Source organism: Mycena indigotica (assembly GCF_014461135.1).
Source record: "Mycena indigotica strain 171206Taipei chromosome Unknown Mind.scaff0021, whole genome shotgun sequence".
Lineage (NCBI taxonomy): Eukaryota > Fungi > Basidiomycota > Agaricomycetes > Agaricales > Mycenaceae > Mycena > Mycena indigotica.
The window spans coordinates 100,788-113,848 of record NW_023503020.1 but is presented as its reverse complement, the minus strand read 5'-3'; the positions used below and the strand labels follow the sequence as shown (position 1 = coordinate 113,848).

The 13,061-nt window shown below is 56.9% G+C and overlaps 1 protein-coding gene across 1 annotated transcript; it reads left to right on the top strand.

The window, feature by feature from the left end:
• Positions 1-3,359: 3,359 nt before the first annotated feature.
• Positions 3,360-7,677, top strand: MIND_01430100 (Aldo-ket-red domain-containing protein; the record flags this gene model as incomplete). Its single annotated transcript, XM_037370682.1, has 17 exons — positions 3,360-3,771; positions 3,812-4,047; positions 4,101-4,267; positions 5,661-5,702; positions 5,749-5,878; positions 5,919-5,945; positions 6,002-6,201; positions 6,249-6,376; positions 6,433-6,549; positions 6,594-6,679; positions 6,727-6,780; positions 6,829-6,881; positions 6,931-6,986; positions 7,037-7,129; positions 7,176-7,196; positions 7,241-7,578; positions 7,636-7,677. The coding sequence occupies 17 exons, from the start codon at positions 3,360-3,362 to the stop codon at positions 7,675-7,677; spliced, it is 2,202 nt and encodes a 733-aa protein (XP_037212904.1).
• Positions 7,678-13,061: the final 5,384 nt, after the last annotated feature.

Sequence of the window (13,061 nt, the reverse complement as noted above, 5' to 3'; positions counted from 1 at the left end):
TGAGCTTGTCAATGTTGGCCAGCGGAAGGATAAGCAATGCCAGCTCAAGCGTGGCTTGTAACTGTGTCAAAGTACGGAATGTGCATGGCAAATCGCGGTCCGGAGGGGCTACCGGGGAGGGAATGTTGTCGGTCGTGAGTATCAGGGACTCCAGCCTAGGAAAGGCGGTGTTGAGCAAGGTGGCGAGTTCACTGGTCTCCGAGCCTCTGATACTAATTGTGAGGTGGGTGGTATTCAGGAATATCGGAGTACGGCAATTCCGCCCTGGCAGTGTAATGCCAGACTTGGCGCTGCTGCTTCCCATCGTATCTGCAGCGCGCAAACGCGCTGAGGCTACAAGGTTCAGCCAGGAGCTCGGTTCGCTGCAGTCGGCGAGTATCAAGCTGCTGATGGATATTTTCTGGAGGAACATAGAGCTGGCGAGAGAAGGGGGATTGCACAGTTGATGAGGAACAATGTCTCAGTGATTGTAGCTGGGCGAGCGCACCAAGCGCCCTGGTCGTGAATTCTATCTGTTCAGCCTTGAAGTAGCGAAGATTGCCGGCGGGGGGAGTGTCGTGAGTACGCTATGGAGCATAGAATGAATCTCGTCCTCGTCGCTGAACCTGACATCGCTGAATTTGTACGAATACCCAGAGTAGCAGCTAAGCAGGTTGACAGAGATGCACTTGACGTACAGCGCCACGCTATTCGACCCAAACAGTCCCAGTTTATCCTCCAACTGCTGCGTTTGCTCCGTCGTCAAAGGTATAGGGCAGGAACGAGAGGTTGGTGAGTAGGAGTGTGCGAGCCAAAGAGCAGAAGCGCCGCGATGCACGGGCGACATTGTGCAGGTCATCCCTTGGCGCTCGTCGGAAGGCGTCGAGGAGGAGCTCGTTGGGCAACACGGTTGTTAGGAGAGAAATGGTTGCCGCGTGAGAGCGTCACTGAGCGTGTGACAGCCGACTGGGATGCCAAGCCACTGCGCTCAACTTGAAAGACAGGTCTTGCTCTCAAGCTCCTTCTCCAGCTTAATACAGTCGGGTATCGGAGGACACAGTGCAGCATTCTGCGCTCAAAGGACTACAATGGTGCCCAAAAACCTTCACGGCCAACGTGTCCACGGACATGAATTTGATGGCTCCCTGTGCACGTGCATCAGCATGGTCCGTGCGCCGCCCGCCAAACACGGGTCATCGCCCTTCTTTTCCGCCCACTTTCCCCCCACACGGTCTGAGCCGACCTTGCGATTCTGCCCTCGGTGGCCCGCGCTGGTGTCGAGGAAGGAACAGCCTGCTTTCGAGGCAGGATGGACATGGGATCAGGCGCTTCAAAAATAAAATGTGGCTGGCGGGTGGGCGCCAGCGCACGCGGCTCCTTGTACATCGTATTTGTCCGTCGTCGTGGCACAATTTTTTATCTTCCTTGACCCGTCTCGGCGGGTCTCATGGTTGTCGTGTGCAGAGGGACAAGGTGTGTTGTGCACTTGATACTAGTAATTGGGGCTCACCCATTGTCAGTGTAATAGACGTTGTTGTATCCGTGCACTACTAATCAACATATTGCCAATTTTCCCCCAAGAATGGTGCAGTCGCCGTTATTCGACCGATCCTCTGCGTCGTCCACTATGCGCTGGCATCTGGCTGCCAACAGCGTTGTCCCGCATCGGCGTCGCGTCTTTCGCTGGTAGGCACTTGCAGCGATGTTATACAGCATTTTGCGGAACACTGGCGCTTCCAGTTGATTGATTCCCCTGGTCGCCAGCTGACTCATCCCCGCATCTTGCTTCTCACTCTCATGGACGACCCGCCCTTCCCCCGCGAGATCGAGCTGCACATCTTCCGCGAGGCGCGCTGCAGCGGCCGCGGGGCATCCCAGTGTTGATGCGCGTGGCGTGGTGGGTGAAAGAGTGGTGCGTCCGGCAATGCGTACTTTGGTCCGTTTCTCTCGCTGACCAGCTGTGGCCGCCAGTGTGGAGCCGCTGCTGTACAACGTCTTGAGTCTTCGGGATCCGGAGGCTGGTCCGACTCTCAATACACCATTCCCAGTCTTGTCGCCGTCTGCCTTCAGGGCGCTCATCGAAGACCCCCGCCCGGCAGGCATTCATCGCGCAGTCGACCGGTCTGCGTCTCGACGGAGAGCTCTCCTCGTCTGAGACTAACAGTATTCTGAACTCCTGCCCCCACCTCCAAGATGTTGTCATTCTACCGCGTGGTCTCATATTTAGCACGGCAGACGTGCTCGGAACTCTGCCCAACCTCCGGCGGCTCACCACGAACCTGCTCTCGCTCTACATGATGACCGCATCTCCCGACCTCTCCGCGCTCACGCGCATCACACACCTCCACCTGTCGTTCTACCACCGCTGGCCGCAAGTCTGGCCGCCGCTTCTGGCGCTTCGTGCGCTGACGCATCTCGCCATCGATACAAAGGAGTGGTACCACGACATTCTGCAGAGGGACGCCCCACCGCTCGACATGTTGCTGGACGTGCTGTCGGATCCACATCGGCGGTTGAATGTATTCGTCCTGTCCTACCAGCGCGTGGGAAGGTGCCGCTCGACGAACGCCTCATAGAGCACCCTGCGTGCCTCCTGGTCCACCAGGGGATCGGCTGGCCGGAGTGGCAGGATGAGTGGACAGGCGGCGCGACTAGTGCGGGGGTTCTGGGAGCGCGTGGATAAAATGCTTGCGGAGCGTCGCTCAGCGGGCGCCCCAGGGAAATATGACAATGATTGGTAGTCCTTCTAGTGGAAAATATTCTGTAAACTATTGAATCGGAATCCTCCAAGTTATCAGTGCCTTCAAGTGCGTCCACTTCTCACACGGAAGCGTGTTGTCATATGCGCGTCTGTCACAGTCTCCTCAGTTCTGTGAAGCACACGAAATCAACCGTATGCGGCACACCTAGTACCGCGTCCCGCAGGACATTATACGCCTCCGCAACCTCGTGGACGCCGGCGTGAAGGACATTATACGCCTCCGCAACCTCGTGGAACGCCGGGCGTCGACTGGTGGCCGGGCACGTCGGGGTGGTGCCGCTTGCTCAGCTACACCTCCGCAGATAAGTCCCGCGCACGCACAGCCGACACAGCGGAGGGACCCACCGCGAAGAAGGCCGTCTGCCAGCGTGACCCTAACCCTCAACGCGAAGGCCTGCACCGTCCTGATGCCCCGCTCGACTCGCTCGGGGTCGTTCCCCGCTAGCTCCGCTCCGCGCAGGGTCCTGGGCTCATTGGACAGATGTTCTCCTGACCCGCGACGGCCCGGGTGGGGACCGCTTTGGCAAGCCATACCGTGGCTGGTGGTATATACTGTTCGTGCAAGGGCGTTGCTCCGTCAAGCCTAGTTCAGGAGTGAGCGGCGGCCAGGGACGAGAGAATGATGTGGTGGAAGAGTGGTGCCGCTGGTGCGTTTCCTGCAGCTTCCTGTGCACTCGATATCCGACTTCCCGTCTCTGAGTTGGTTTTCCGATTTGCGATTGGAGATTCGGAGCCAGAAGGGGATCTCTGGTCATGGATTCACATCCTCGATCTTGCCATGCTGGTCAAGTTCACTTGGTGCATTGACAAGCGTCTGCTCAGCCTTGCCAGGTTGTCGCGCGAAGATGTCGTGTTCCCGCGGGTGCGACATCTTGTATTGCGGATCCAGAATTCATTGGTGTTAACCCACTCTGGCATCGAGCAGCTGCCGCGCACCTTCCCGGGACTCGAACAGCTGTGCGTTCAGGTCATCGATGGGCCTTATAACACAGAGATGGCCTGCGAGCGAGCCAGCTTGTGTGCTTCCGTGTGTGCGCGAGCTGACCACAGCCTGCAAAGTGTTGCCTGCAGTTCTCCCATGCACACCATTTGTGAACAAACTGAAGATTTGGAATGAAGCTGCCGGGAGACTGCTGTTTACGCTCCAGCGCATCGAGAGGTATATTCCGCCCACGATAACTAACGTAGCATTGCAGTCGGATAATGGCAATTACTCCCTTTGGTCCGGGATCCTTGCCTTCTTCCCGAACCTGCGCACCCTCGATTTCCGTGTCAAAGAGTCCAGCGGTGATTCTCGGCCAAGCGAGGTGAATTCTGTCCTGTTATCTGCGGCCTTGATCCTATCAACACCGTTCTCCAGGCCCCTCACTTCCTCGCCAGCCTATCGACCATCCTTCCGCCCACTCTCGAAAGTCTCCGTGTCCATATTTGGTCCTCAAGGGCTGTCCTTCCCGGGGGGCAAACGGGAAGAGTGGGATTGAGCCGTCTTCCAAGCGCGGATGAGCTCCAGGCAGAACTACTGAAAGGGTGTGGCGGTCTACGGCAGATAGTTATCCGTGGGTCATTCCTGGACTTGCAGTGGACCAGCGATTGAATCTATCGCCGACTCGGACATGTGTTTGGACTCGTGCATGCCTAACTCGATAATATTTCTTTGATTGGTAAGACGACAGGGCATTCCAGCATGTTGTCGAATAGATATGACAAGCATCAAATGACCGTTGCCGAAAACACAGTCATGCGGGGGGACAGCTCAGTGCGGAAGAGCTTGCTGGTAAGTGCACGTTGAGTGGACGACAAACTAGAGGATCCGTAGATTCAGCGCGTTAAGTACAATTGTCGTGGGCGTCAAGATACTGGCGGCAAGGAAGCAAAAGCGCGGGCCAGTGTCGTTGACGTGTCGCGCAAGAGCCGGTCCGCGAGGCGAACGCGCGACCGGAGCTACACACCAGGGGATATGTGGACCGGGCCCGAGGGCTGGATTTCTAAGGCGAAGGAAGAGCCGTGGGGGGGTGGCAAACTTGTAGATGCAGCGCAGCAACGGCTAGCAACGGCGGCGGCGGCGCGCGCAGCGGGTGGAGCAAGAAAGCTGACGAGCACGGGGAGTGGCATTCGACCATAGTCCTGGACGCACTGCCGGCCCGAGTTATGAGAACGAGCAGGGCGATGTCTGGAGTAGAAATGCACCAGAGAAATTGGGCCTCGGATTGTCGTTCGTGCGCGTGGCCCGCCAGCTGGAACCCCTAGTGCAATGTGCAACATCTGGGTTATAGCCCAAAGGGGCAATGCACAACATATGGGATATAACCCAGTTTTCTCTGTCGCAAGTATTTCTTTATTAACTTTTATCTCTTTTGACTATTTTAGTGTCTTATGTCAGGTGAATGGTGATGGGATCAGTGTTCCTAATGTAGTATATTGATTGTGGAACCATTTTCCTAAGAGATCACTGATTTTGATGCCTGTGTGATCTTACATCACCCCCACTTGATTTAATATTGATTCTCTTTTTGTGCTACACTAAGCCCATAATATTACATACCGACGTCTTGGCCTGAAGAAATGGTGATTTACCCTCCTATATATGATCTTATATTAGTCATATCATGTTCCCTTAATATAATATATCAAAATATATGCATAGCCCATATGTTGTGCATTGCCCCTCTGGGCTATAACCCAAATGTTGCTCATTGCCCCAGCTGCAAGGGGTCGGCCCCAAGGGCCTGGTCGCGGCCCCCCCCCCCCCCCCCCGGGGGGGGGGGGGGAGAAACCAGAGATTGATGTCACGGCCGCCGAGCCCGGACCTGATGCCGATCGCCAGTGCCACGTAAGCAGCCACGCCTTGTCTTCTCCTTCCATGTGCCGGGGGAGACGGTCCCGCCCCTGGTCGGAGCAGGGATGCCCGGCCCCCGGGTAGGAGCAGGGATGGGCTGCGACGGTCGATTTGGCGTGGCTTGAGGTGCGTGTTGTGCATTCAGTCTCTATTTCGCTGATCTACTCCCCAGTAATCCCTCACTTTTCGCTGGCGAGTCTGACACCCAGGGTGGCGGCCTCTACTGGGCGGAAACAAGCGGCGTGAAATCAGCCGCGGACGGCCCGGATGGCAAGCAGCAGGGCACAACCGGGGGGGACAAGGTGCGTGTGCTATTTCGTCCGCGTAACTGGGTCCTGATAGTCGCTACGCGTGTTCAAGTTTTTCACGGTGCGTTACCCATGTCTTGCTCATCACGCAGAGCCAATCGCTCATTTCACTAATAGGTCTACTGCCCCCCACCGACGGCGCTCCGCCTTCCGCCAGACACCACCGGCCCGTTCGCCGACGCTGCAATCGATTCCCATTCCACTCCTCTCCACCTGCCCCCATGTCCTCTCCAGTCCCCGTCTTCGACGCAAAGCGATGCCCTTCCGCCGGTTGGGCCCCAGCGGTCTGCGCGTGCCGCTCTTCTCTCTCGGCGGCTGTCCGTCTTTGCGCATTCCCCATTGGCTTTAGCTGAGCTCTCGACAGGGCTCACCCTCGGAGGCTCCGTCGTCGGCGGCAGAGCGTCAAGGACATCATGCAGGCCGCCTTCGAGAATGGGATCAACATGTTCGACACCGCGGAGGACTACCAGAAAGGTGCGGCTGAGCGCAAATGTGCGTTCCCTGAGATTCCCTTCTGACCACGCTTTCTCTGACTCCAGCAAAATCAGGGGACACGCTATCAAAGAACTTGGCTGGCGCCGCACGGACCTCGTCATCTCAACCAAGATATTCTGGAGCCACGAGCCAGGCACGGGCCCGAACGACACGGGGCTGTCGCACAAACAGTGCGCCACCTTCCTTTCCTTCCTACAACTCTGACTGGCAACAGCGTTATCGAGGGCACGAAGGCTTGTTTGCGACGGCTCCAGATGGACTATGTCGACGTCATCTTCGCGCATCGTTGCGATACCACCGGTGGGTTTCTTACATTCGCCATAAGGAGGTCAACTGACGCAGGCTAGTTCCGATGGAGGAGATCGTCCGGCGCATTTAACTATGTTATCGACCAGGGCTGGGTGAGTGGTGGATTTTGTCTATCCATATCCACTAAGATTCACACGCAGGCTTTCTACTGGGGCACCTCCGAGTGGAGCGCACCAGATCGAGGAGGCGCATCGTGAGCGTGTACCTCTCCCGAGACCTCCCGTCGCTTACCCGCAGCACAGATGTTGCCACGCGCTTAAACCTCATCGCGCCCGATCGCGGAGCAGTGCAAGCACAAGTCTGCGCCATCTTCTTTCTTCCTTCGAAATAATGCTGAGGAGACGATAGCATGTTCCACCGCGAACGTCCGGAGAAGGAATACGCGTGGCGTGGGCAACCATCAAACTTCAGCAGTAGCTAATGCTGACTTTGTAGCCCTTTGTACGCCAAGTGCGGCCTGGGCACAACCGCATTCTCTGCACTGCAGGGCGGACTGCTGACGGGGAAGGTATATCCTCCTCAACCCTCTAACACGTAAACTAACTTTGCTAGTACAACGACGGCATCCCAGACGGCACGCGCCGCCACCGTGCCCATGTTCCGCGGGGGCGACGGAGGGTCCCCAGGGCGAAGAGCTGCTTTGGAAAGTGCGTCTCCTCAGCCAAATTGCTGCGGGTGCGTCGTTTCTCCCCGACTTGCTGAACTCTGGGCGGAACCGCTGGCGCCTCGCGTGGGTTGCGGCGCACCGCCACACTTCCACAGTCATCCTCGGCGTGTCCTCCGTCGCACAGCTCGAGGCGAACCTCGGCGCGCTTGAGGTCCTGCCCAAGCTGGATGCTGCGGTGTTGGCGCGGATCGAGGCTGTGTTGGGTAACCACCCGCAGGAGCCGGTGCGTATTTCTCTATCCAATGATGAGGTGGATAATGCACTAATGATGTTGGTGTAGGAGACGTATGGTCGCCCGCCGCTGGATCAGGGCATCCTTTGACTCGGTGCAATATCACCCCTATCTTTCCTTTGACCACAAGATCAGCTCAAGTAAGGAAGAATACAAATGCCACTCATTCTCTCGTTTATCAATATTGAATATCTTTTGTGATCTGGTGTGCTCAATTCGTATGTGTCTATATCATGATTATGCGTCCTTTGTCCACTGGAGGTTGAGATGGAAGGGTGGTGCAAGTATCGAAATCCAGCTCAGATTGGGGCAACGGCGAGCAGCTGCCTCCGTAGCACTTGTCCTGTCTGCATCACCAAGGTGTCGGACGAGGAACCGCTCCGGGGCCACGGCGAGAGAACATACTCGTGTCCGAGTACTTGACTTCGAGCCGCTGCAAACCCAAGGGAAGACTAGCCGGGAAGCCCGTGAGGAAGGCGGCAGGCTGTGATAGTATTGAGTAGGGTATGGGCACAGTTCGGATGACGACACTTAGGAGACATTCACTTACGGCGGGCACGCGTCCGGACAGCATCGTTACGGTGAAGTCGAGGGTATGCAGGTGCGGAAAATGTGCAAAGACCGCGCCCCACACGGCAAGATCGCCGTCCTCCGAGTCGCATTCGAGGGTGAGTGTCGTGATTGTCACGGGGATGCACTGCCTATTGCGCTGCAGCACGGACACTAAGCTTGTGGCATCAGCGTTTTCGACATGCAATGTGTGGATAGACGGTGCAATCCGCAGGAGGAGGGGTAAAGCTTCACTGGCTTCATACGTGGTCGTGAGCTTGAATACAGCGGGAAACAACGGTTCGCCGCCGTTAGGGCCATCCCACGGCAGCCCCGGATCGTCCACATAGAGTGCCGCCTCGACACTAAGCTGCTCAACTGCGGGAAAGGCCGCTTGCAGCTGCACACAGCCAGAGTAGGTTAGCAACGCGCCGCAGCCCTCGGAGAGTCTAAGCGCCAGGTGTTTTACGTGAGGTAGCACACTCGTAAGCCCTTCCACTGGTTGATCCATGTCCAGGCTGACCGCGGAGAGTGTGATGGGCTCAAAGAGCGAACCATTCTGAGAGTGCACGTGGGACTGTATGCTGCCGAGGTGGCGACTTTGACGCTTGAGACACGGATACGGATGTCGAGTGCGTTAATAGCGGCACGAAGGAATGCCTGGATCTCGGAGTCCACAGAACAGGCAAAGAGATCCAGCTCAATCAGGCCGCGGACCTGCGCAAGGTTGGCGAGCGCAGAGAGCGTGAATATGAGACTGTGGCCATAGAATTTGCGTAGGTTAACGAACTTGGAGATGCCGGCGAATAGCACGTCACAGATGGTGTGCGTGCCGGCTACATCGTTGAATACTGCGTCTCTGCTTCTTTCGGCGAAGCCATTCACTTCCTCCCAGGCGACATTGATGCAGTGCACATACGGGCGCAATGGCGGGGGACATGAAGAAGGCCAGTTTTGCGATGGCATCCACCACCTCATGAGCAGGTGGGAGCTTAAGGATGGCGCCGCCTGACCAGGCAATGCGCTCCTCCGCGGGCGCATATGGCTTCACGGCAAGCTTGCTGTAGAGGAATGGGCGGGCAAGCAGGCGCAGGCGACGAGAAGCAAGAGCGACGAGCTTGAGCTGGGCGGGCGACACATCTTTGAGCACTTCGTGAAAGAGTTCGTTCGGAAACATGGAGCGACCAGTTGCAGCCAAGCTGGAAGTGAAGAGAGGAAAGCGCTGCCACATATTGACAGCGCACACGTGTGCCCAGCCAATCGGGCGTGCCCGGCGCGGAGCTAATCATGATGTGATCGCCCAGTCACATCTTACGCAATCGCCTCCCTTTTTGTTCCTGACGCCCATCTCGACGCACAATGCCAGCCTTTGCAGCACACCTGCGGCGCCAGCTGGCGCAATGCTACGGCAACACTAACCGATACGCATGCGCCAACCACCCCTTCTCCAGTCGCCAACTTCTCCGGGAGTCTAAATCTGTGGCGACACTGTGCTGCTGGAGATCTTTGCCTGGCGTGTTACGCTGTCCTCGCTTTCCCGACATCACTGACCGAGCGCACCTTTTTTACAAGCCCACTCTTATCCTAGCTTATTCTCTGTCTTCAGACACCAGTCATCAAATCGACCGTATGCTCTACCCGAGCAGGAATACTAGCAACTGCCTCGGATTTCCCAACCGAACTTGGACCGCTGCCCGCGGTATGCAAAATGTGGTCTGGGCCATACTGGATTCTCCTCCGCTGCAAGCTTGGACCTTGGCTTGTGCCCAACCACTGGCAGTCCTTTGATGCCCGCGCCGCAGCCACCTCAGCTTCCTGACGCCCAACTCGGTCAGCACCATCTTGCGCACATCGACAATGATCATCATCTTCCAGCATATGGACCTGCCGCTGGAGAGTGGTCATCTTCGGATTTGTTCCTCCACTCCGGTCCGGTATTTATACTAATAACTATGCAGCGTGTGTGCAACAGCACTGTCGAGGACACGAATTAACTCGTCTCGATGCAAAATGCCAGCCTCAGGGGCAGATCTACGCAACACTAGCCGATACACATGCCCCAACAACTCCTTCTCTGGATGCCAACTTATTCGAGAGTCTAAATCTGTATTGAGACTCTCCGCTGAGACGAAATTGCTAACACAGGACTTACACCGGCGCATCGATTCCGACTCTGTGGGTCCGGACTTGGCAAATCAAACGTCGACGCAACTTGAAAGCTCACGCTAACGGGTCTGCGCGCTGGCCATCCGGAGACGATCGTGCCCGTGGTGCTGCTTGCCATCCGCCTCAGCGCTATGGAGGATAATCCGTACACCTGACACAATATCACACTAGGCGCCTGCCAGGCTACCGATTCCGCGGATTGGTGGCCGCCGGCGCTTGCGGTTGGCTTATGCCCAACTGTGGCCGGGCCGTGGATGCTATCGCTGCGGCCGCGTCCAGCTTCCCCACGACGATCTTAGCTGCCGACCGGCGCATCGACATCAACTCGACGACGCGCCGCTGAAGAGCATCCTAACTCGGAGGCGTGTTCGAGCTGCCCTGACGTCATTGGCGTCTTCATCAAGATGTTCTGGAGCGGTGGAGCAACAACACGGACATGGGCTGTTTGCGCAAGCAGTGCGCTATCTTTATTCCTCCACTCTGCACCGGTATTCATGCGATGCAGCCCGTGGGCAACAACGCTGTCCATTAGCGCCTCCAAATGATGCGCGCAGCAGATTGACCTCGGAGAAGCCGCACTGTATACTTCTCCAATGCTCAGTGTGCTCTTCCACCTTATCGGTCTTCTGAAAGCACTGATCAACCGACAGTGTGTTCCACCATACTGCATCTGCATTCGACCCTCAAGCATCTATCCCCGCGGCCCCATGTTCTGCGGGATCACGGACATGCCGTCCGCGCGGCGCGGCGCACTCCTCAGCCCGCCCGGCAGGTGCCTCGGGATGGGGACCCACCTGCGTACCGTTTTGTTGGCGTCGGTGGGGCACCGGACTGGTCCCGGGTCCTGCATCTCGTCTCCTGCCAGGGACGCTGTTCGTTAGCCCCGGGAGAGCGTCTTATGTGCCTTGAGCTGCTTAATTGCCAAATTAATGTGTGGATGCATCAATGGTCCCCGCGTGCGGCGACAGATACCAGCGGCGGAGCTAGCTCCACACGTAGCCTGTCTGTGTCCGAGTCGGACACCATCATCTGTCTCCTTCACTCCAATGCCCAGTGATCCACTGAGATCAGCACTGAAGAGCCTCGTGGATTTTTACAAAGAGATGTGCATATGGGCATGGTCTAATACCTCAGCTGCAGGAGCGGAACCTCAATCATGATATGATGCATTGACGGGCAGCGTGAGCGCAACTGCGCCAGCAGCCTGTCGGGTCGGGCACCGCGGTTCGCGTTCGGCGCAATCACTGTGTCCGCGTCGGACTGCCGGGATGACCTTCCCATCACACTGAGCCCTTTAAGTGTGGACGGAAGACGGAGGCAGTGACGCAACAAGGGCCAATACCTGCGACTTCCAGATCAGTGTAGGATACTGACCTATTTCATTCAATTAGGCGGGTCACGGTCACATCGGATTTTTGGCCGAAATATTTCGGCGGGTCACGGGTCACAGCCAAATCTTTTGGTCCCAAACTGTCCTAATCGGGAAGATTTCGAAATTTTCGGCGCCTGCGCGCGCCGAACTTCCCAATCGGGTAATAGGTCACGCGAAATTCGGCCTGTGGCCGGAATGGACATTTCGGCCAAACGGTCACGGGTCACAGGCCCGCTGAATTGATCGAAATGGGTCAGTATTCCCTCCCCCCAGCTCCCCCACACACCCAGCAAGCAAGCAAGTAAATAATCACCACGACTCAACATTGAACTCCCCCACGTGACGGTGCTAGCCCAAGCCAAAGCTTTTGATACCTGATGTCACGCATCACACCAGACCAGTCTTGAGGCTTGGAGTTGGTGCAAGTCCAACCTAAGCTCAAGTTAACTTCAAGGCCCATTGAAACTGGGCCTGACCATAGTCATATGCCTGTCAGGGGAACCCCCACTTCGGCCTCCTTCAGACCATCCGAGCGCATCCGAGGCACATCCGACCGGCGCCCCCTCGGACGCTCCGACCTACCCCAACCCTCGTCCTCGGCCTCCTTCGCCCGCACAATCACTGATCCGTCAAGACCCTCCCAACGATCACCTTGGGACAGAGCCTGCAACGCCGCTCAGCTCAGGCTTTCTGCGCTCTCGTCGGCAGTTACGGACGACCAGTATATAGTTGGCGCCCTAGCAGGCAGACCCTTAGAGTTTCTTCTCTTTGGATCCTCCCCTGCTAGGTCGGTCCCTCCGTGTATTTCCTGTAGCTTTTATTCACGTCTTGGATCCTCCCCTGCTAGGCTTTCGTCGGAGTCTCCAGGGTTGCCCTTACAATGCCATCCAGACAGCTGGTAGACCGACTGTGCTATGCTGCTGGTTCGCCGCCTGTTAGTGTTACTCAGACAATTGCTGAGTAAGCAGTGTTCTGAAACAGTGTAACGCTGTGACATTAACAATAACAAATGCCGCCGACACCCTGGTGTGGGTTGCAATATGCAGCAATGCCAGTGCCAGACCGAACTTAGGCAGCCGTGGCTTGAGTCGGACCGACTCCGAATCTTGCAAGCGTCACGTGTGCAAAAGGCCGGCGCAGTAATGGCCGATGCAATAATGGCTGATGCAGTAATGGCTGATCCGGTAATGGCTGATCCGATAATGGCCGATGCAGTGATGGCCGACGCAGCAGTAAGGGCCGACACGCTCTGGACCACCGCCAGGGAGAACCCCAAACCGCGGTCAGAGTCCAAGGGGCTGGTGACATCTTACAAGCGCCAGGGCCGCTTATAAGCCATCTGACGGCCGACCGTGACACCGTGTGGCCTGCAGGCATTCCCGACATG